The sequence below is a fragment of the Henckelia pumila genome, chromosome 2, assembly GCF_033568475.1.
Source record: "Henckelia pumila isolate YLH828 chromosome 2, ASM3356847v2, whole genome shotgun sequence".
Lineage (NCBI taxonomy): Eukaryota > Viridiplantae > Streptophyta > Magnoliopsida > Lamiales > Gesneriaceae > Henckelia > Henckelia pumila.
In genome coordinates this window covers 135,318,111-135,343,626 of record NC_133121.1, presented here as the reverse complement: position 1 = coordinate 135,343,626, position 25,516 = coordinate 135,318,111, and the positions used below count along the sequence as shown (strand labels likewise).

Here is a 25,516-nt window from a genome sequence, read left to right as displayed (position 1 = left end):
GGAGTTGTGGTCCCCATATTCGGATAATGTTTTTCTCCCGAAAAAAACAAAAAAAAACAAAACAAAAAATATATCTAACTTGCATGTGGCTGTGAGCGATAAAATAATAATAATAATAATAATAATAATAATAAAAGCACTTAAAGATAAATCAAAATCAAAATTTAAAAATAGTCAAAATTATAAAAAGAGTATATTTGATTTTTTTATATGTAGTAATAATTTAATTTTAGTTTTAATATATAAAACTGGAACTGTGTTTTTTTTTTCAGTTTTATTATATATAATTTAATAGATATTATTGTCACACAAAAAATTAATTAAAACTAATATAACCGCACACATGCTGCGTGTGTATTAAATCATATGATATACTTATTATAGTATGTTATATATAAATATATTTTTTTAAAATAAAATTTAAATTTTTTTTATTTTTTAAATAATATAAAAATAAATTTAAATGTTATCATTTTATCCTATCTATAATAATTAATTGAGAAAATTATGAAAATATATATAAATAAAATCAAATTTACTTATTCATACAGTGTAAAGACATATTTTGGCGGAAAAAAAAGTTGATGTCTTCATTCTAAGGTGTTCAACTACTAGAGTGATCAACTATTATATATGCTAGCATAATCGCATACATTCGTTGCGTGTGTATAAAACCATATAATCTTTAATATTGTATGTTATATCTAGATGTTATTTTTTAATAATATTTATATTTATTTTTTCATTTCTAAAATAATATAAATATTTATTTAAAATTTATTTATCAATATCATATTTATAATGGTTAGTTGAGAAAAATATAAAAATATCCAGAAATAAAATCTTTAATTATAATTAAATTTAAAAATGATTTATTTTATCTATAATTGTTAATTGAGAAAAATATATACAAATAAATTCAAATTTACATATATGAATTGAAAGGACAATTTTGAAAAAAAAGTTCTCCCTCTAAGTTACTCAACTTTTATATATAGTATAAATTATATAATATAGATACATTCATAGTTGAAAGTAATTTGAAATCAAATTATTCTAATATTAAAAAAGTTTATTTAAACCAATAACTATTTAAAAAATAATTACGAAAACACTAAAAGTTAACAAAGGAGTTGTAAGTTAATAAAAGGGTAAATTTGGAAGGGGATAGAAATCTTTGGCCAATCAAATAAGTTTTTATTAAATCGTTTAACGAAGGGGGCAATATGTAAGATTAATACAAATGTTACGGAGATAATTGCTATTTTTAAATTCATTTGGGTTATTTTTAATTGTCATAACGTTATTAACCCTAATATTTTTCAGAGTTGAATTAAATTAGACTGAAAATCGACAATCTATATCGCAAAATCGACCGATTAATCACAACAGTCTTTTGTTCTTCGTAATCACACCCACCCAATACAGATTATTATTTCTTAAAAGAACTAAAAAGTTTTTTGGGTAAAAAATAAATAAATAACTTATTTCGTGTTCGACTAAGTTCAATAACATCGAATATGAATAAAATATTTATCGAGTGAGTTCGAAAATTCGAAAAGCTCGTGAGCCACTCGACTCGTTTACAGCTCTAATCATAGCTCAAGAGCTGTTTGATAATTAATAAATAAAAGAAAAAAGAAACAATCCGGATCAGGCCATATGATAATCTTTATGTTTTCCATATTACTTTCCGATGAATGATGACTCCGCCAGATCGATGGCACGAGCAAGACCAGCAGCTTTGTTCTGGCATTCTCTGTGCTCGTCGGCTGGATCACTATCAGCCACTATACCAGCCCCAGCTTGGAGATGGACGACCCAATCTCGTCGGACTACAGCGTCCTTGTACGAGTACATTGTGTCGTACCGGATGTTGGTTGGGAACACCATAGTTCTCAGAGACAAGGCAATGTCCATATCTCCGGTAAATGAAATGCCACCAAATCCACCGCTATACGGTCCACGTCTTGCAACTTCAAGTTGATCGATCAATTCCATGGCTTTTACCTGCAAATTAAAATTAGTACAAGGTTAATTAAATGGGCAATACGATTGCATCTTTCAGATATGCACATCTAGATAAAATGTGAACCAAAACATGCACCATCTAGATAAAATGTGAGTGCGTTCCACAACTAAATAAGGGGCTCTCGGCTCTGCAGGAGGAGGCCACAAGAGTACCTCAAATCCCAAGTTTCAAGGCCTACCAATCACATTTAATCAGACAAATCTGATTGTATGATCAAATAATATTTCTAATAAACTCAAGCGAACATGTAATCAAACTATCAAAACAGATATTCCTGATTTCTATAGCTGATTGCAACTTCTATCCCAAGTTTTTTTTCTCTTTTTATCGGTTAGTAGGCAGCATAGAGAAGATGTTTAGACTTCGAGAATTGTCTAACACGAGGAATGAAATTCCTATTGATGGTAACGTCCCGGTTTAGATAAGATGCAGGTAGAGAAACAGAAAGGGAGAACATGCAAAAGTGAATCATGAACTTGAAGAAACTAGTTAGTTGAAAAACCTTTGGGGCTCCACTAACTGTTCCTACAGGTAATGCTGCACGCAGAACATCCCAGCTGGTCAGACCACGAGATAACTGACCAGTAACCTGCAAAATCAATTTCAACCAGTATTGAATAAGAACATGTTTAAAATAAACAGCAGTAAACGAAAACTGAATCTTCATGAAAAATGTGAAGACAAAGCAATAATCAGCTTAAGCCTTTCTGATATTAAAAAACAAGAGCATCACCATTTTGCTTAAAATAAATGTTTCTTTTCCTCTACTATACAAACCAAACATGCTCAGGGTGCTTGTTTTTTTACATAAAAATATCGAATTATATGGCCAATCTTCAGCAAAAAGTACGTACAGTGGAGCTGATGTGCATAACATGAGAATAGCGTTCAATATTCATCAGTTTCTCGACCTTCACAGAACCAGATTCTGACACCTGCACGAGCAAAACTAGTCAGAGAGTGATGAGGAGCAATGAAATATACTCCATTTCCCTTAATTGAAAATACAGTTTGAGTTAGTTCTTTTTTTCTGTAAGGATAATTTGTGGAAGAAAGTTAAAAATTTTAATATGATTTATTTATTCTTGAAAGATGGAACAGAAGCATTTGATAAATTATGCATCAGTTGACATCTCTTCACCAAGCGTGAATGTCTTCAGTCTCTTTCTAGCATCACCCTATAGTTACCATGAACTCTACCACCCAGATAAAAATCTCATTTGGCAATTCGTCTCAAATTACCTAGACAATAAGCTCAGACAAGTACAATATGGTTGAGGTACTTGACATTCCATTAGAAAACAAACCAGCAGGACCATGCCCGCAGAATGTGTATCCACCAGAAAACAAAAACTAGCCCCTTCGACCCAAAATGGGGCAAAGGTTTCTAACGGCCTGGCCGCTACCATAAGACAAACTTGGGCACAGGCATAAATAGAGAAGTAATAAAGAAAATAAAGCAATTCTTGACCACCAATTGCATTTAGATTCCCATCCATGACACCTTTAAAACGAAAATTTTAACCTCAATCTCATGCATTCATTTGTATGATCGTACAACATGGTGAAATAATAAGAGTTTGATCAGTGACCACAAGTCATAACCATATCAAGTAGGAAACTATAGACTGATAAGTGGCATAGGTAGAATCTGCTGTGATCTTTACTAGTTTCACTTTTTGTGATTCTATGTATCTGAAATGAAAAACATGCCCTTTCACTCTCATCTAAGCCTCTCCATAATTATGTGAACCAGGAAATTAGTATAGATGTTCAAATGAACAGGCTTTTTATTTAACATGCATAGACCTATGACCTATCAAGTTTCATGCATTCTACCAAATATCTATCTTGCAATGTTAGAAGAAAGCCAATGGTAAGCTCCAAAACAATAATCATTAAACATGTCACAAGGCTACTGACTTCAAATTTCGGATGATTTCTTTTTAGTAAAGTTATTCAGAGAGAATACGCGTGAAATTTTGCAAAATGAATATACCTTGTGGTATTATGGTAGGAAATTGCACCCAAGACACGGTCTATTTTAACTACCGCCTGGAAAAAAATATTTAACGCACGCTACCAAATGCATGTTCTGTGAGAAAAGACACAATGGGTGTGGCCAAAATACAAATGTTAAAATGGAGAAGTTTTAAATTGATGGATGTAATAAGAAACGATTATGTTAGAGATTAGGCCGGGTGACAGCTTGGGAAAATAGACAACTATATGAAGGGGAGAAGAGAGAAAATTCATATAGCACAAAGTAAATAAAAACAAATCGACTGACTCGGAGATCAGTGATATCCAAGAAAAGCTCGATGGATTAGAGATGCATAAAATCCAAATAGTTTGGCATAAATGCTCGTCCGACAATGGCAAGGCCAACGATGTTGATGATAGTGATAAATCACAAAAATAAAGCCCAAATAGTAAGAATGAAATAACAAAGTACAACCTTTCCAACATCATTTCTTCCCAAGTCAACAAGCATAATGTGTTCAGCACATTGCTTTTCATCATGCAACAGCTGATTTTCCAACATGTAGTCTTCTTCGAGAGTCTTGCCTCTACGAACAGTTCCAGCAAGAGGTCGGTTAGTGATCTTTCCCTGCGATAGAAGAATAGAGCATTATAAAAAATACTGTCAAAACTAACGAAAGAATATCATGGTACCTCAATAACTTCTTTAATTAAAAAAAATAAAATAAAATAAAATATTCCAAGAAATTTGCGAGATCACAAAATAATCCCCACAGCTACCATGGCATTTTACCTATACTCTCTCATTTGCTCATACATGTTTAAATTTGGCAATTAACAAGATGCATTAAAGGAACTATTAATCCATGAACGGACACAATTAGACCCAACCATGGTTCCTTTGAACTGTTAACATCGGTTTCAATTCCAAAATCCAAGCTGGAACTGAAGACTTTCAGCTAGGTTTTGGTTTATTAAATATGGAATCAACTCTGAATCCGAATCCGAAACCGAAACCGAAACCGAAATAGTAAATTAATGTTAAGTTTTAAAGTCCCGGAGTATACAAGAACAACTTAATTTACATAACTTAGACAATTTGATTTATATAAATTCAATTTAACCCATATGCCTTTTTTAAAAGAAACTAAAAACATAATTTTGTCAGATAAAAGATAAACAAGTAAATTCAATTACTTTTATTAACTCATGTAATATTATTTATTATTGTTAGAATTTAATGGAAAAAAATTCATTTTAAAACAGTTCAAACAATAAGGGAAGGTTTTATGTTATCAAGGAAAAAACATTTCGATCTTCTCAATTTTCATAAGAAACGAATATAATATATATAGCAGAAAGAGACGCATGTTGGGAAGCAATAATTTCCTCAGATATCAAAATGTGGCGCTTGAGTTGTTATATGGTTTAAAATAATGGAATTGCACCATTACCCCCAAGAAGTAGATTTTGGTAACCGGAAAGATTATGATCGTAAATAGATATCAAAGTCAAAGTCACATATTTGAATCTCATAGATTGTAAAGAATGCAATTATTGAGAAGGTGATTGTTGATAAGCAATTATTACCCCTGCTCGGAGAGAGACCAAACACAACCTTGTGATGTTGTTTATTTAAAATATTCGAGTTGCACTATTAAGCCGTAGATTTTGGTAAAACATCAAGTGTTTGATCTTATAACCCAGATTAGGACTCCACCAGATAGGTAATGCCGTCAATCAGCAAAGTAAGGATAGAAATTAGGAAAACAAATCTACTCTAGATCCACAAAAACACATTCCGTTTCTTTCTTCACCTAGTAACCATATTTCCCATACATAAATATAAAATCCTGATGATAATCTCTAGGCAATGATTGAAGCACCCAATCTATAATTGGGCAATTGGGTGTCATTGTTTGGGTCAAAGGAACTCGTCAATCGAGCAAAAGATTGCTACAAATAAAGATAACCTTACTTGCTCAGCCTAAACTAAAGCAAAATTTTAAATTTTGAGCCCCATGGAGGTTCAATATACTGAAGCATGCAACGCTTATATAAAGTTATAAAAACATATACAAACACTCACTTGTACGTTGCTGTTGTTCAAATTTCAAATTTATATTTTCTAATAAATTACATATGAGACTTCCTAATTTAATTCTTCTTTCATTTCCAAACATCATAGCAATTAGTTTTGGGGATAAATTTAGAAAATAGGAGGCGCTTCTTAATATTTTTCTTAATACATATGTTTCAATAGATAAAAGCAGTACAACAAGATCAGAATAGGTGTGGTAACTGATTAAGAAGATCAAACAGTATAATCAAGAGCAAAAGTATAGAATTTACGGTGCAGAAAGTAAGTACTTGCCTTTTTAACTCGAGTTAGAATTTCAGGACTTGAAGCGACCAGGATACAGCCTCTAGCCTAAAAACCAATACACGTTTGAAGATGGCAAGAAATTACGCGAAAATGACAATCATGATTGAACAAACTTCATGAATGAGTAAACGAACTTGTAGATAAGCCATATATGGACTTGGATTGACAATCCTTAGTGCTCTGTAAATTTCAAAAGGGTCAGCAAATGTTCGACGTTCAAATCGTTGGCTTAGAACAATCTGGAAAATATCCCCAGCCAGGATGTGGTCCTTAGCTTGTATAACAGCCTTCTGGTAATCTTCACTTGTCATGGTGGACTTAGTTAATGATGGACCAAAAAGACTAGTATGTAATTTAATTGAACCAGCAGGAAGCCTGGGACTGCAATTAAAATCAAAATCATAAAATCAATGACAAGCAACTGCCAAAAAAAAAAAGAACCGGAATGTTCTCAAAATCACACTGAATCACATACGGAATTATATCGTGCACTTGCGAGACTAAAGCTTCTAATCTATTCATTCCATCATCATAGGCCTCCTCAACAGAAGAAAATTGATCCAACCTGACCCAATGTATCACATGTGCTTTCTGAGAGTAAAAAGTAGACAGACAAAATATTTATGCAACACGAAGATTAGCTTTAAACAGAAAGCACTCAAAATGAATTCTGTAAATAAAGCATTACGACAATAAAATTTTCTTTAAAGTCGTAATAGAGCAGTTTTAATATTATCGCTGAAAAGAACTGTGTGAGTAAAACGAAACAAGAAACAAAAGCAAACAAATGGCATGGTGAAATTAATCAAGAGTAGGTAATTCAAAATACAAGTTTCTCTTCATGCTAGGCATAATATCCAATTGACATCATATAGCTGACGAACAATTTCTAACAAAAGCTAGCAACAAAATAAGCTAACAGAATATTGTAGCATGATGCAACAGAATTGAAAATGCAGCCGCTTATGTGCTTGTGCAACTAGCTAAACGAAATGCATTAATATATAATACAACTAAAACACTTCTAATTATGACTATGTGTATTCTAAACTACAAACAAAAGAAAATTGCGAAGACCTTCTCAACATGATCAAACACAATAACATTGTTATAAAGGCCTAGATGAACGTCAGGGAGGTTTCTGTCGTCCTCGGGAGCTTTTGAAAATGGAAGCTTTTTCTTTTCCACATACCGCACCGTATCATATGAAAAGTAACCAACCCAACCACCTGCTCGAGATATGATATACAGTTAATGAATTTTATGGTTTACTAAACGAAAATAAATATATGAATGTGGAAGGGACACAACCATCTCCAAAGAAGGCAACCCTTAAGCAAGATCCTAATAAGGGCATTCACTGATGGTGAGTGAATAAAGAAACATCAAAGTACAACTACGCCCTGGAACCACATGAACTACTAAACAGCTGAAAAATGCTCCATCAGTCCCATGTTCCTTTCCTTTTGGTGAAATATCCCTAAATAATTCTCCATTTCTATTTTAAAAAATTGAAAAAGAAAATTATACATGAAGAGGCTCCTTACTTCAAGTTATAAAGAGACCTTACTGACTCAACAACACTATTTTTTAAAGGTAACTGTAATTGAGATATATACAGTATGCTTCAGTTAGGACAACATAATCGGAGTGCATATTACCACAGAATGCTTCAGGGAGCTCATCAAAGCCTTGTGGTTTCCACTTCTCCATAATCCTGCGTGGAACAATCATGGGATCCTCAGTAAACTCTTCTGTGCTTTCTCCAGCATGGTGGTCAATTATGGTCACCATGTTCTCTTTTGCCACAATTTCCATGGTGGGCTGAGATCCAATAACACTGTATCGTCCCTAGGAGTAATTAATCAACATTAGTTAAAGCAAAAAGCATGACAAAAGGAGGAATATATTTAAACATAAAGGGTTTTGACAGAACCATATGATGCAATTGGGATGATGTTTGTTTAGCAATAACAACAAATGACAAACATAAAAAGACAACGACACACAAACCTTTATCCCACTAAGTGATTCGGCTATATGAATCCTCCTTAGCCATTGTGACCTATCTCCTATTATATCCTCATCTATATTTAGATAACGTATATCATGTTTAATCATTAGTATCCAAGTTTGTGTTGGTCTCCATCTTTGCCTATTAATATGGGTGCTAGTCATTGTCTATCTCCTAACTGAAGCACCTTTGTGCGTCCTACCTACCATTTCAAGCATGTCTCCGGCATCAATTTTTCTTCGATAGACGCAACCCAACTTTTTCTCTAATATTATCGTTTATTAGCATATTGTATGTCCGCAAATCCACCTCTGCGGCTCTAAGATTCTTTTTAATGTGCCCGCTTTAATACACAACATTCGGATCCATATAACCAAACTGCTATTACAGTAAAACTTCCCTTGGATTTTCAGGGACATAGAGTTCATATTTGTCGATGAATATAATTAATATAGTTAATTAAACTCAGAATATGCATAATTAGAACTTTTAACCATAAATTTTGATATACAAGCTTCTTATGGTGAATGAATCTCAATATTATCATGAATTTTTGTGCCATTTAGACTTTGTAGTGGATAATTGCATCAGTATACCTCAACATCACTATGGTTTTTCTTAAAAAGCTATGAAAATCGAATATAGAACTTCGGGTGCCTTATTTTCATCTCAAAGAAGGGGAAAAAGGAAAAAGAAGGCTTTAAGCCAATAAGATGCAGAACCTACCGTTAATAATTTCTAATAAAAAATAGAATAATACATGATTTACAGAAATGTTGGATGTTTCTATAATCCCTATCACAATGAGTGGTTGTAAACCAGAAAAGATCCGAACAGAAGTAGTGAAGTGCTCGAGAGATACTATAATCGGATGGATGATAAATGATTCAATGCAAATGCCTACAGTACTTTCCCACCAAATTTAGGCCACCAAAACCCAAGCAAGAAGTAGCCACGCCCAGAAGTTTAAAATGAACAATATAAATGTAACTTTAGTACTAAACTTAACATGCCACTAATGAAAAGAGACAATTACACAGAACTTACAACACTGGAAACTTTGAGACCGGTCTCAACAGACTCGAAAAGAAAGCTGGGAGCATCCCTCTCATCTTCCTTCACCAAGCACCGATACGCAAGCACGGGAGTCAAGTGATCAGAAAATATGGATCTGTACAATGGGATCAAATTCCCTTGCTTTGCAGCCTCCTTGAACTTGGATGAGTGGTCCGCTGCAGCAATCAAAACCACCATTGTCATGAAACCAACAATGAATTACAAAAAGAAGTAAACGCGGCTTGAAATTGAAGAAGATACATAGCCTCACATAATGATGGAGTCGAGATGGAGCATTTGAGTGCGGGAAGAGTTCCGACGGTGTTGTGCGAGAGGCGAGGGCGAGGAGAGAAGAGGGGACGAAGAGGGAAGGTTAAGGTTTCCATCTCGCATTCCGGCCGATGAAAGAACTCCTCTTTTCAGCAGCGGCGCAGCCACACCGCCGGCGTGCAAATGATGCTTTTTGTTGTTAGGCTGTGTTTGGTACTGTGTTTGCTACCATTTTAATTAAACCAACCGAATCAGTGTCGCTAAGGATAGGGGTGTACTCTCAACCGGATAAAATAAACTCTTTTACTACTTTAATATTAATAAACCATACATTAATCATTTACGTTAATTCCTAAAATACCCCTTACCCTAACCCAAAAAATCCCACCATTCTCTTCACTTACATCTCATTGATGGACCAAAAAAAATTTGGGTACTTTGAAATTTCTTCTCTAACAGCTGCGAAATCTTCAGAAATCGGAGGAGTCTTCATCCGGCTAAAAATCATACATTAATATCTCTCTGTCTTGGCAAATCATTGTGAAAAACTCTATTTAATTTATTTTCGTATGGTGTTGCAAACATGAAATTTGGTTCCTGGTTTTTGGCGAAGAAACTATGATTTCGTTTTTTTCTCCTTTTTCACTTCATTTGTTTGTATTCAATGCGTTTATCTTTTTTTTCTAAAATATCTATTTTTTATTGATTTGTTTAATTTATTATGTTGCCTGTGCAAATGAAAATCTCATTAAATTTTATTATCAGGTTTGAAATTGCTGTTAAGTAAACTGTTACATGTGAAATTCAATCTTCTGCATAATACTGTAGGCTAGGTTTTTTTTTTGAAGTACATGGAGGAATCGTTGGGGAAGAAGTTTAAAAAAAAGGCTATTAATTTAATTATGCAATAAAAAATAAAGGGGTATTTTTGGCAAAAATATTTTAAACCAATATTTAATTTTATTTCTAAAAATCAAATCAAACACAATATAATTTTCAGCACAAATTACCTATCCTTATTTATCATATTTTTTATCATTCATTTAATTATCATTCAATAATCCCATCAATTGAACCAAACATTTTAGGGTATAATGTAGATTATTATGAGGATTATGACTTCAAATTATTATTATAATCAAATTTATTTTTAAAAATACGAAAGTAATTGGATATTTAAAGAAATTGATTGAATTAATAAATATAATTTTGTGTGTAAATCAAATATCACAAAAAAAAAAAAATTGGGGTGTGTTTACTTGGCTTGATAACCATATGATAAGCTTATTCATCCAATCTCATCCGTTATTTACTTACATAAACTCAATTTTTCTCAAATCTCGTGGTCCGTCATTCAACCTTGATTCATGGGATTTGTCATCCTTAATTACATAAGGTATAACATATCCTTGATAATATTTGTGAGAAAAAATTTATAGAAAGTCTTATATACCCTCCTTTAATTACTTTGTTTCTCTCTCAATTTCTCCTCTCTTTTTTTATAACTTAGTTTATCAATTTTATTTATTTTAAAAAATGCATATTTTTCCTTACAAAAATACATATTTTTATACTAAATAATTTTGATAAGAGAGAATCAAATTTGAATCAATAATATTTTACAATATTCAACAATAATCCAATCCAAATTATATATAAGATTATTTATATAGGTGGAGGGTAAAACTGTAATCCGTTCATCAATCATTATTTCATTTCCAAAATTAATAACTCAAAGTAAGCATGTTATAGTTTATCCAGCATTATTTCACATCCTTCAAAATTATGTTGATAATCCTAGTATGATTTATCTCGTATGATCTCATCCAACTAAGTAAACGGAGCCTAGTAGTCTAGTTGTAACAAATTGAGAAATATATATCTTATTCGATTTGATGAAATAAAAAAAATTGTTATTTTTAAATATTATTTTAACGAGTAAAATGTATTTTGGTACACGAACTATTGGTAAAATGTCATATTGGTACACGAACTATTGAAAATGGCTTAATTGGTACATGATTCAATTAAAAGGTCAATTTTACCCTTAATAGGAATTAATATTATATTTATTAATTTTAAAAGAGTAAAATGTATTTTAGTACACAAACTATCGGTAAAATGTCATATTGGTACACAAACTATTAAAAATGACTTAATTGTTATATGATCTAATTAAAAGTTCAATTTTACTCTTAATAGGAATTAATATTATATTGATTAATTTTAAATTATTATATTTATTTAAAAATTAATTATATATATAATGATAAATAATTGTTAAGTCAAATTATACAACAAATATTATAATATATGATATGATAAAAATATATATCACCGAAGTCTGTTGATCTTGTGTTTAAATGATTGAAACAAGCATAATCACCATTTTAGTTTTTTCAAAATTTAGTATAAAAATTTTCAACATTAAAGATTAGATCATGAAAAAACAAATATAACAAAAAAATTCTCACTCATTATCTCAATTTATGTAGTTCTAATAACCCAAATTTTTTTTACTCAATTTAATAATTTGTAATTTTATATTTTTTTACTCACTTAAATTAAATATAAATAAATAAATATTTATTTAATTATATTTTATCGTTATTAAATATATTTTAGTCTTGCATGTGATTTATTTATTGAGTTTGTGATTTTATTATTATATAATTTATATCAATTTTTTTAAATGGATAATTATTTACATAGATAGCAAAAAATACCATTTTATTTTATATTATCAATATTTTAAAAATATAAATAATTTATTAATGAGTAAAATATAAATATATTATAAAAATATTAAGATACTTATTTTTTATTATTTTAGTTAAATCATGTACCAATTAAATCATTTTCTTATAGTTCGTGTACCAAATTGACATTTTACATATAGTTCGTGTATCAAAATGAATTTTACTCAATTAATTTTTAAATAAATATGATATTTTAAAATTAATAAATATAATATTAATTCCTATTAAGGGTAAAATTGACATTTTAATTGGATCATGCACCAATTAAGTCATTTTCAATAGTTCGTGTACCAATATGACATTTTACCAATAATTCGTGTATCAAAATACATTTTACTCTTATTTAATTATAAATATAAGTTATATCGATTTTTCTCTCAATTTAGTCATCAAAGAATATATTTCAAGTTTCATAAAAATCTGATTTTTTTATAGTAACCTTGAATCAATCTGTCGCAGTCGTACATCTCCCCTTGTTTGGATTTCGAATTCCAACTCGCCATGGTTGCGATCCGATGTGCTAGTAAACAAAAATAAATAAATAAAATTCAAATACATTTGGTATTTTTTGTGGTTTTTAATTTTTAATCTGTTTGGTCCATCCTTTTTAATATAGAAATAGAATAGATATTTTAAGTTTTGACTTAAAAATTCTTTTATAACATGGGAACCTGTCGTCTCTGTCTTTCGTGCGTAAACTTTCGCGTTAACGCAATAACCTGCAAATTACGCTAATCAAATAAACTATACTAAACGAACCTCGTGCAACAGGTTAGTCCAAAAAAATGTTAATATCATCTTGGTCATATGGATGTGCAGAAAATCACATATCTAATCTGATGATGATCATAATTATAATAATAATAATAATAAAGGTTGAATATTTTTGTTTCAAGGGACGAACTTTTCTATCTAATCTAATTATTGGGGAAATGGAATTGGGAAATTTAGAGGTCTGGGCCATTGATGTGCTATTGATCATGAAAGAGTTGCGGAGTTGAAACGTGGAGTGTTGGAGGACCAACATGAGAGATCACACAAAGATTACAAGAAAACGTTGAGAACAGACACATAATCAATGTAATTGCACTTTATTAACTATATAAATATAATAATCCCATTATTTTATTTTATTTTTAAAAAAAGAAGAATAATTACATTTGGCCATTTGCTAGCGCCTCTCAGAAATAAAAAAAAATAAAAAATGTCCCATAGAAGCAGACCTCAAGAAGAAGGATTCGTCAGCTTCAGCTGCAGCAATTGTAAATCTTTGGCAATTCAACCTCGTGCAGATCCGTACTAGGGTCTTCTTGGTATAGCTAAGTCAAGACTTGACGATTAAAGGCAGATGTTGATTCTTGAAAATGTATCAAACTCGCCCCGAATCAACTGAGAGCAAAAATAGATTCCTGGTCCACTTAATTGAAGTTGCACATATTTTGGACATCCAAATTTATAGGAAGCTGGGGAATTTGAGAAGTGGACACTGTGTAAGAGCCCAGACACGCCAGCTTCGGTCTCGTAAATGTATGCAGGAATGAGACACTCCTCAGAAAATGAACTTAAAATCGAATACCAAGGGGGATATTGATGTATAAATGAAAACCAGGAGATGATTCAACCTAGTTCCTAGAGGTGGTCGACAGGATCTCCCTTCTCCTTTCAAGATATTTTATGATAAGCAACGATTTTGAGTAAAGATTGATCAACGAGAAGCTCAGGTGTGTATCAAGAACTAGTCATCGATACTGAGATCGGGAGAGTCTAGAGGAAAACAAGTGTCTTCCCCGCCGGTGTTCCATAAGAAATGGGCGTAATTCGCAGCATAATATGAATTCCCAGGTTCTGCAGCAATGGCTTCCAAATACATCTCTTCCGCGGCCCAAAGGTCTTTCCTCACCAACCATAGAAAGTTGGCATATTTGTTCAATGCTTCTGAATCTTTTGGCTCCACTTTTGTGGCTTTCTTGAAGTACTCTTCTGCTCTGTTTCAGCCAAAAACAAAATGACAAGTGAACAAACAATTTGAATGAGTTAATCATAACCTAAACCAATTAATAATTGAACGAATTTGTCATGAAAATCCAATCATTTAGCACTAAATAACTATTGCAAGAACGTGGCCAACCGATTAGGTCAGCGGTGAAATATTCGGCTACTACATACCAATTTCCAAACCAACCAAGGGTGTGCGTGTTTAGGAAACAACTGTATTTCAGTGTCCAAGTGTAATCACTAATTTGAAAATTTAATTAAATTAAACACGTTTTATTTCTAATTTATTATAGTGAGGATATAGGAAGAATTTAACTAACTCAAATTGTCCATGTCACGAGACTAGCTGATACCTCACAAGAAAGTATAAAGCGATATTTATGTTTGAGAGATAGTCCACCTAATAGATAGACCAATAAGAATGCCGACTTTATTGGGCTCAAAAATGAGAATTTTCAAAGGAAGGTGAGGTTGACAACCAAGTACAGCCTAAGAGAAAATTGCCAAGCTTAGATGATATTTTCTTGAGTGGAGCTTTAAGATGTGTCCCACGTTATTCTGGTTCACTCATGTCAATTTTTGACACTAGAAGAAAGAAAGCGAGGTGATTTTTCCCACCACACAAAATCCTATCAAAATACACACCTGACCCAACTTCATATAAAGCGACAATTCTGCCATATAAATCACATTTTTTGGCTCACAGCTAGAGTTTTTTTTTTTTAATAATCAAATTTGACTATTTTGCTTTTCACAACGAAGAGATGATGATATCCCTATGATAATATCTCCCAATAATGTCTAACTGCACTCCTCACAATGGAAATTCTTGATTGTTACTTAAAATAGTCTAAAACATAAAAATACATAAGTAACATAGAGAAGGATGTACCTGTCGAATTCTTGGGCAACTATGTAAAGAAATTGAGCATAATTTCCTAGCAAAAGGGAATTGCTGGGATCTTGCGCCAACCCAGTTTGGTATTGCAGCTCTGTTCTGAAAAACTCCGCATGATCTTCACCTTCAATCCTTGCATCCACGGGCGACACGAATCTTAGCATGGTTTCATGATCCAAAGCTTCATTTCCTGATAAACTCTGCATTTTTGAAGCTTCGTCTACTATTGAATTCCACAAGTTCATCTCTTCCACATCAGACACTTCCCTTGAAACGGGCTCTTCTCCACTAGGCATCGCAGGGTTCTTAATTGATGACATTCCATCGGGAATAATATTCAAGTGATAATTCGACTCATCAAATCTTCCATCTCCATCTGTTCCACTAGCAACAGGTCTTTGTTTCCCTCCACCGCCATTATTTCCACCTATTGAAGCCGTCTTGCCATTCAAAGAAGACAATTTCAATGTTCTTATAGCAGACGAATCAAACTTCTGATCGACTCGACTCTTATCCTCCATCACCGATACCGTTTCTGTCGTGGGTGTGTATGCTTTTACTTGTGTTGTGGATGCTAAAGCAGTATTATTTGCCACAGAGTAAACACTATAATTCGCAAGAAGTATCATCACATAGACCATCAAAGTTGGTGTATGAGAAAATACTTGCTGAAACAACCACACAAAAGACTCATGCATCTCGTTTTGAACTCGAGCCAAGATCCCTCGTAAATCTTCATATAGCAGATGTTGCCGCAGCTGCAGAGAGTAACTATGAAGCTCTCGAATTATGAACACCATCGATGAGAAGGCCTTTTTCATTGAGCAGTAAGCTGTCTGTCCAGCCTCCACGAACCCTTCTTGCCATTGTTTTCTCCTCTTAATCATTCTAAGAGACAGTGGGATGTCAACACTGTTTGCCTTCCTCTCAATATTGGCCGGAATAATCTCATCCCTTTCAAGAAATTCAGGCACCTCTACAACATCAAATGGCTTCAGATTTTCCAAGAATCCAGTCTCACCATCATTGGTATGTCCGCACGAACCATCCGTAAATTCAGACATTTTTTTATCCGCGTCAGACATACTACCATGAGTACCCACCACATCGTCGTTTGACGAATGAAATCTATGCGCAAGCTCCTGAATATTCTTGGAGAATTCTTCATCAGAAAACGAATTCAAGCTGGCGGAAGAAGCTCGTCTGATGGTTCGAACCCGGAACCTAAAATTATCACAAGATCGAGACCTGTGGAGTTTAGAAGATTGGCGGCCGCAATCAAAGAATTGGGACTTATCGGAATATCGACAGAACAAAGCTCCACCACCACTGACAAAACTACACCGTTTTGACGATGGGGAGGAAACTGCAGAGGCTAAAGTCTGTGGTGATGATGGTGAAGGTGGAACAGAAGGTTGCGACCAACGTAAAGGGGTTGTAAGTACTTTTAATCCCATCATCAAAAGCAAGAAAAAGTCATCAACAAAACAAATATAGATTCAGATTCAAAGTGCAGAATCGAATCAAAGGGCAAAGCTTTTTCAGCTTTCAAATCCTCCGATTCGGATCCAAACAAAAGCCTAATCCCCCATGCTTTCTCACTTCCAACTCAAAATCAAAACCCCTGCAATGATTTAAAAAAATAAAAAACAAACAATCCAAGTAAGTCCCATGCTGATGAAATCGTCACAGAGAAATGATTCCCACTCCCTCTCCCTCCAGTGCTTGTAATCATAACCACCCCATTAAATTCGGATCAACAAACACGCAATTCAAGAAAAAAAAATTCATGTGTACCAACAAACGAAATCCGATAACACACACACACACAAAAAAATAAATCGAATCCCAAAAGAATAAACACTCACCGTCGAGATCCGCAAAGCGAAGAACGAGCGCCGTATCTTATTCACTTATCAAGAGAAAACGAGTGAGTTCAGTTATATATATGCAAAATATAAAAAAAAAACCAGCCCTTCGCCAAAAAATGAAAAAATAAAAAAATAAAAAATCTAAGGCTAGTCCAAGGAAAGTACGCCAAAAGAATCAAACATCCAAGTGGGCCCCCACCACACTTGATTTTATTATTAATTATTATTTTTATAATTATACCCTTATAATAATTACAATAAATAAGGGTGAGAGTCCGATTCGATCTTCCCATCATTTTAGACGGCCAAAAATAGGAAGAGAAAAAATCACGATCTCATGGATATATGTTCGAGAGCATGAGTCGAATTATATTCGCCGATAATAAAAAATAAATTTTTTTTATTAAACAAACCGAGTCAAAATCGTTTGTATAATTGACCCGTTATGTAAACATCATATTATTTTTGTCTAACTCAAGCTTATAAATGAAGAAAAGATATTCAGAAGCCCATGCGAAATATATATTCAAAATCCGGAGATCGATTTAGAAGGCGATTAATGCATAAACGTATAACATCTTGATATAAATAATAACATATAATCTTATTTTGGGGTGTAAAGTTTAGTTATATTTCGTTTCACATTAAAAAAAAATTGTGATTTATTTTAGGAAGTAAAGGTAGGTATAAATAAAATATCTGATTTAGCATATTCTATGCAAATAAACAAACAAACAATTGATTTGTTAGTTGCACTTGCTAGTCAAAATGAAGTTGGCTTAGTACAGTTGTACGTTCATGGAAAGCAGGCGGAGCGATGTTAATTGCAGATTCACCGCTGACTAAGTTGACTGTCGCCCATTCACGGGGCTTCGGCAACCGTTTTAGAGTTCATCAATGGTATCACGGAACAGTAGACCCCTATTAAAAAAAAATTGATTGAATTTTTTAAGGAATACACAAAAAGGGTAGGTCATTTTTATGACCCGATCCATATATATAACGAGAATTAATAAGAAAAAAAATTTAGTGGATCGTGTTGAATAAAAAATTCGTTCATAAAATTAAGTCGCTCTTGTCTATAGATGTAATTCTCCATGAATTTTTATTTATGTGAAATATAACTAACACACCAATACACAAACACACCCCTCATGCCAAGAATGAAACGGGAGTATGAAGACATTAGCAGATGACTTGGTTATAGGAATAACTGACTTGGTTATAGGAATAACTGGTAGCCTAACTATGAGTAATTCAACACGTAATGGTGGAATCTTCTCTTATACAATGTTAAAAAATTGATAACTTGAGTCTAACTACATCCGAAAGATAGTTTTGAAAAAAAAAACATTTATGCTTTAATTTTTGTTGCAAGGACATTTATATCTCTTTTTTTTGCCCGACTAATAATAGATTCGAATATTCGATCATTGTCTATGCACATTTAGAGCTTTATTTTTATATTTACTAGCCACTAATGCGCACACAATAATTTTTACAATAAATTTTGGTGTGTTGGAAAAAAAAAAGAAGCAAATCTCTATTACTGTTAAACGAATGTCGGTTTTCTCCATAGATTTACTTGCACGCTAATTGAAGCAAAATAAAAGCGATATTTTCAACTGAACAATTTAGGGGAAAATGAAGTTGTGAAGAGAAAACTGTCACTAAAAAAGAAGAAGTTATTTTATTAATTTACACTTGTAGATCCAATCAAAAGCCGTTTATTGTCATACCAAACATATCAATATTTCATTCTTAATAAAATATAAAAAATCGAAAAGATTGAAAAGATTTTTTATCGTTTGGCAAACTACATCTTTCCTCGATTGAAGATTATTATTTTCATGGATTTAATGAAGACTTAAAGCGTACTAGAAAAAGATATGAGACAATAAAATTCATTAAATATGTCTTTAATTTCGATTTGACAAGTGATGCTAGTACGTATATAAGTAAAAAAAAAAAAAAAAAAAAACTTTTGAATGGTTTGTTTCGGGGCATGAATTGCAGAAAAATCCCCATTTAGAAATTAAATTATGGTTCAGTCATCGTGTTAGTGCATTTTTATTTCATTTGCGACTTTAGTTAATGATATGAGTGTCCATTGGGGTGCGTCAGGTCTGGTTAAAGCAAAGAATTTAAAACCTGAATCCAAACCAACCCAATTAACACAATCAACCCGATTATGTTTAATATGCGACATTATTGTTTAATAAAAATAAAAATTCAAACCAAATATTAATAATATTTTAATTTAAACTCATTAAAAAATTCACCTAAATATGCTAATTATGTTTCGTAGGTTAAGAGTCTGATTATCTAACTATTAATTCTCCACAAAAGAAATTATTGTTTGAACAATTAAAACATTTCACAAAATAAATATTTTGCGATATTGAAATTGTATGCTATCAATTCAAATAATAATAATAATAATAATAATAATAATAATAATACAAAAATTCAAGCATCTGAAAGTAACTTAATCGTAACATAAAAAAGTCTTTGCGATGTGAATATATATATATTTATGTGTGTGTGCGTTTGTGTGTGGTTTGAGTGGGTCGGATGACTTGATTTTTAATTAAAATTCAGCTTATTTTTTAAAATAAGTTTTAACAGCTTATAAGCTGTGTTTGAGTGAGTCGGATGACTTGATTTTTAATTAAAATTTAACTTATTTTTAAAATAAGTTTTAACAACTTATAAGCTCGTAAAATTTTTTAAATAAGTTATAACAAATTATAAGTTTTTTTTAATAAATTTAGCCAAACACCCTCTAAACATGGGTTGTCAATTTGGACAGAAAATATTATAAAATAATTTATAATTTATTTTTATGTTTTTTTTAGTTTTTAAAAATATTTTATTACTCATGGACTACGTATTTCAAAATATTTCTTAACAATATTTTGAGTATTTATATTTTAATTAATTAATTGTATCTTCCAGGGAAAAAGATAAAATTTCTTTATTTTCTCGTTATTCATTGATATTGATGCATGGAAATATTGTTATCCACATACTATAAAATATAAAATATTTGTAGGTTTGACTCCTTTTAATGGCAAGCAAAGCTAGGCCCGTCAAAATAGACTGGCCCGTCACAACCATCCGTAAACAAACTATCATTAATTTAACATGTTTATTTAAGCGGTATTTGACAGAGCTTTTAGAAAATATTTTACGTTTTTTTTTTATAAAATTTTGACCAAACACTACCTTAGTATGATTGGTTAAAATTTACGAATCCAACCCAATATTTTATGCAGTGAGAAAGATTTAACCCATCTCGACGATTCAAGATATCTTTTTCTTTTCCAAATTCATTGAATCGATATTTTAACAATTTTACATTTAAAAAAAGTAATTTGAATAATTTTCCGTGTTTCTATTTTCAGATAAATTTATTTTCTTATTTATCTTTCCTCGATAGTTGACGCACATAAAAAATAAAATTTACTCACGAGTACAGCACAACATCCAAATTCATCAAATTGCATCGGATTTTCTCTTCGCCGTTCAAGCAACCATAAGGCCAGAAGGTCATCTTAGTTATGTGAGATCTATTGCATCAGATATTAGCAGATTTATGGAGTCTCACAACTTTCGACGAATCAGATGACTCATTCGATTGTTATTTTGTTTTTTCTTCCTTCTCTCATTTTGTATAAGAGCATAGATTTTTTTTTTTAGTTAATTAATCTTGTAATAAAGAGGGAAAAAATTGAACTGCTACAAAGTTTTTCTTCCAAAATAAAAGAAGGGTGGATACATTTTTATTATTGTTATTATTTATTTTTTGCTTAGGGATCCAATATTTAAATTAAGAGGATTACGTGTCAAAATTTTTATTTTTCACATATAGATATTTTTTTGGGTCACAGACTCATGCACAGTCACGATAGAAACGAATATTCATCTATATGTATCTATACGAATAACACACACGAGCCACCTATAGAATATCTCTTTTTATCAATAAATATTTTCCTTCAAATATTGCGTCGTTGCATTAGTCTCTTGATTTGTTCTCGTATATAATTTCATTGTTGTATCTTTTCCTTTTCTATGAGTGAAATGAAATGTCAAATCTATATCACAACTCTCTCTCTCTTACTTAAGAACCACACATATTATATCTAATTTCAATCTTTAATAACATCTACTCATAATCATTATATATAACATAAGAAGTTATTTACACTCCATTTTGTGTTATTTACACTACATTTTATGTATAAAATAGAGTAAAAATTTATTCACAAATTAAATGAATTACAAATAACAAAAAAATGAAGTGTAAATATCAACTTTCTATAATATATGTGATTTACCACTCTTACTATAATCAAGTATGAGGATGACCCCTTGAGATGTCTGGGTTGATAGATTAGTTTAGCATTTGATCAATAATTATGATTGTTTGATTCATCTATCAATACTTTATTGGACGAGTTTGTATCACAAAATATGCATGATGTGATTTACCTAATGACGAGTTATACCCAAATTTGATTATTAATTAGCCCAATAAAGGACTCATGAAATCTCACGCCTGCAAAACCTTTAGAAAATTGTCTACTGCCTACTTTTTAAAAGAGGAAGCTCTTGTATAGTCGTATTGTGCTATCACATTTTTTGCTGGTTTCAGTGTCGAACCTAAGATTTTGAGACGCGAGACGAGCTAAATAATATTACCTTCAAAGTTTAACATTCACAAGTTTTTTCATCGATGTAAATATAATATCAAACTCATAGTTCATAATCATAACCCAGGTAGGTAATATGTGTTTTAAACGCTATTGAAAGTTATGAAAAAAAAAGCTATTGAAATTTGAAATTTATTATTTGATCACAAATAACAAATCCAATTATAAATACTTATTTATTTTCAATACTCCTATAAAAATTGAAATCTAAATATGGAGTACATATGCAATGTAAATCTCAAACATAAAGGTAGTGTTTAGGAGAACGTCTAGAAAACAATTCTTAGTTTTTTTAACAAAATTTTGAAATATTGTGAAACTTTGTTAAGAAAAAGCCGATAAATGCTTTCCATAAACACTTTCAAAGACTGCCAAAATACCAAATTCAAACAGTTTTCCAAGAAAATCATTTGGCTGTCAACTTGAATGAATAGAAATCAAATCTAAAATCCATAACGAAAAGGTTAGGTTTAATTAAGCACAATTAAGAACTGAATGATGATTAATAAGGTTCTGAAAAAAATTATCACCATCTCAATTCATTATTTTCTATTACTTATGCCACTGTCTAGACCATAAATGTCAAAACAATTAACAAAAGCACCAACTAGGGTTCTTGTTCATATCTCAAAGAGGAAGAAAAAAATATATATTCGTCCATCTGATTGTTACATAACCCCAATTCCCCCATTGATTCGAAATCTTTGTAGTTAATAAAATTGTGTTTTTGGGTTGTGTTGGTGCTTTCTTAATTTGAATCTATTATATAAGCTCAATCATAAATCAAGGTCTATTGTTGGGCTCAAGGCCATATATAGCATATCAGTTGATTTTCAAAAAAAATTAGTGCCTCCAAAATTTGTGAGTATGCGTCCTTTCCTCACCACTACATTATAGGTCCGGGTCAGCCTGGTTTATATGGTTTTTGGTAACGTTGACTTAGAAGTTAGGAAGGTTTTCGTCGGACATTATCCGACGCATCTAATGTTACATCTGTGAAACAAGTGAACGATCCATTAACTTTTTCCTAAGGTTTAAGAAAACATACCTAGATCCGACATTTTCATATTCTCCTGAATTTCTCTAATTCAAGTATAGTATTTATCCGGCTACATCACCTAATTAGTGTTATTTACAAACTACAACGTTAGCTCAAAAAACAAAAATATACCTTGTGCACATAATAAGATAACGATTGTTGTTTCATCATATTTTTTCTTTTATAAAAAAATAGGAAGAGGATAATGTTTAGGAATGCGACAGCCCAACCAAAACATGACTAGTAAGCCATGTTAAGCACAGTGTTACCGCATTTGGATCGCAAGTTATTTCAAGGGAGCAATACGATAAACTATATATATATATATATATTGTATATATTTCGTTTATAGTAATATAATTTTTTATTTATGGTTATATTTTTACTATAAAAGTGTGGGGAGGAAAGAAACCAACGGCTCAAAATGGGTTCTTCAAAAGTGGTACTTTTGATTGCAGCCCAACACGATGTGGGGCCACTGGTATTGTCGGGCCCAGATGGCCCGTGTATATCTATATATTATATCAACAGCTGCGATCTTCCCTCCGCACGTGATCTTGCCTCTCGATCTCTCTTTTAATTGATTTCACAATTCAAAATAAATAAATGAATAAATTCCAAATCCAACAAATTTGGCATATGGTGCTTACCATAACCCTCAACAGTTGGCAACAACTTTCGAATCCATTTGCTAATATCATAATAACGACAACGATCAAAAAAAAAAAAAACAATAGAATTACTTATTATTAGTTCTAAGGACACGTGACGTGACTGAATGATGTTTGTTTGTTTGTTTTTTTTTGGTTACATTTAAATTTATGCATATTAGGTTAGAAAAATATTATTTGGATCCGATTTATATTTATAATAAAATATTTTTTTTAGTTAAATCTAATGAATTTGACTTAGTGCGTGAGACGATGTCATATGATATTTGTAATTATTTTACATCTGAGTCGTGCATGTCAACACACGTGATGCATGTGTTTTTATTATTTTTAAAGACCACGTATAAATTGAATGGTGTTTTGATAAATAACAAAACATCTAACGACTAAAAAATAAATTATATATATATATATATATATATAATGACTAATTTGTCTAATGATCTTATTGAAAATTAAGTTGAAATATAATGATAATTTCAAATCAACTTTCATTGAATTGAAAATTAATTAATTATATGGTCTCTATTATAATATATACTAATGATCGCGTGTGCAACATAATATATATACATAAATTATTATTATTATTATTATTATTATTATTATTATTTTACAGTGATAGAGTGTTTTTTAGTGTTTATGTTTTGTATAAATTCATATAAAATAAGGACAAAACAGGAAAGAAATTTTGATGTGTTCATTTCACATCAAAAAGTAATTTTTCTAATATCCTCAACTATAATAAAATAGTAGAGATATACTAGCGTCTTTTGCACGCGATGCGTGCATGTAAATAAATTTTTTTATGTTAATTGATTTTCATGTTATTTTGAGAAGTCACGTGATGAATTAGATATTCAAAAATTTAAAAGTGATAATATCTAATCTAAAATTTTAAAAATACAAACATAGATAGAGAATGTCAATTTGGTAAATAAGATAAAATCGAATGACTAAAAAAATAGGAGACAACATAAACTGACTAATTAATTTGTCTAATAATTATGGTTTTGATTGGAATTAAATTAAGATATAATCATTATTTCATCCCAAACTTCACCAATAAATTGAAATTTAGTTAATTAAATATTCTATACTTTATAATATTAATAATATAGTAAGATATATATATATTATAGTAGATATAATAATAATAATAATAATAATAATAATAATAATAATAATAATAATGATGATGATGATGATGATAACAACAACAACAACAACAATAATAATAATAATAATAATAATAATAATAATAATAAGAGCTAAAGAATTTTAAAAGGAATTAATTTGGCAATGTCCTCAACTCAGATTGGATGTTCATGCTTGTTTCCATGGAAACTTCAATTATTATGCTATTGGAGGAATTGTGAGGAATTGTGAGGGTTAACCACTTCTTGCATTTGGGAGGCAAATCAATCACCATCATAATGTGCTTCTTGCTGATCTATTTGTTATTGCCTAATCCTCGTCTCATTTCTTCATATTTTCTAATTGCAGTGCAAGCAGTCACTTCTCAAAAAGAGGATCTTACATATTATGAATCTTTGACTTTAGATATCAAAATATTTTATGTCAAAAGGGTGTTGTTTCTCTTCGTCTTATGGATAGTAAAACGAATAGAGTGACAATTTCTCTAGCTGCTTTTGCTTTTAAATCCCAGATTCTTTTTGTTTGGTCTCGTGGACATTTTCCATTTTGGATGATAGATCTTGTAATTAAGGATTTGATTCAATAATATTATAAGATCTCTTTTCTTTTTTAAAAAAAACATAATATGCGATAGTAAGATGAGTTATACCCACATTTGAATTTTTT

The 25,516-nt window shown here is 31.3% G+C and overlaps 2 protein-coding genes across 2 annotated transcripts; both read right to left on the bottom strand.

The window, feature by feature from the left end:
• Positions 1–1,521: 1,521 nt before the first annotated feature.
• Positions 1,522–10,012, bottom strand: LOC140881753 (anthranilate synthase alpha subunit 2, chloroplastic-like). The gene is made up of 11 exons (XM_073287306.1): positions 9,743–10,012; positions 9,463–9,647; positions 8,063–8,252; positions 7,479–7,630; positions 6,877–6,992; positions 6,536–6,782; positions 6,390–6,446; positions 4,491–4,643; positions 2,887–2,967; positions 2,535–2,621; positions 1,522–2,010 (listed from the first exon to the last, which is right to left on the bottom strand). The coding sequence occupies exons 1-11, from the start codon at positions 9,855–9,857 to the stop codon at positions 1,687–1,689; spliced, it is 1,707 nt and encodes a 568-aa protein (XP_073143407.1). The 5' UTR covers positions 9,858–10,012; the 3' UTR covers positions 1,522–1,686.
• A 3,587-nt stretch (positions 10,013–13,599) lies between these two features.
• On the bottom strand, positions 13,600–17,373 carry LOC140881106 (uncharacterized). Its single transcript, XM_073286145.1, has 3 exons — positions 17,262–17,373; positions 15,388–17,017; positions 13,600–14,485 (listed from the first exon to the last, which is right to left on the bottom strand). Exons 2-3 carry the CDS (start codon positions 16,851–16,853, stop codon positions 14,236–14,238), a joined length of 1,716 nt encoding a protein of 571 aa, XP_073142246.1. The 5' UTR covers positions 16,854–17,017; positions 17,262–17,373; the 3' UTR covers positions 13,600–14,235.
• Between the last annotated feature and the right edge of the window lie 8,143 nt (positions 17,374–25,516).

What these genes read in the sequence shown, in the direction of transcription:
- LOC140881753 (XM_073287306.1), bottom strand. Translation starts at nt 9,857, where the DNA reads ATGGAAACCTTAACCTTCCCTCTTCGTCCCCTCTTCTCTCCTCGCCCT. An exon ending in CATATATGGCTTATCTACAA is followed by an intron (nt 6,447 to 6,535) that starts GTTCGTTTACTC and finishes ATTGGTTTTTAG; the next exon opens with GCTAGAGGCTGTATCCTGGT. An exon ending in TTCTAACTCGAGTTAAAAAG is followed by an intron (nt 4,644 to 6,389) that starts GCAAGTACTTAC and finishes CTTCTATCGCAG; the next exon opens with GGAAAGATCACTAACCGACC.
- LOC140881106 (XM_073286145.1), bottom strand. Translation starts at nt 16,853, where the DNA reads ATGATGGGATTAAAAGTACTTACAACCCCTTTACGTTGGTCGCAACCT. An exon ending in GTTGCCCAAGAATTCGACAG is followed by an intron (nt 14,486 to 15,387) that starts GTACATCCTTCT and finishes TGGCTGAAACAG; the next exon opens with AGCAGAAGAGTACTTCAAGA.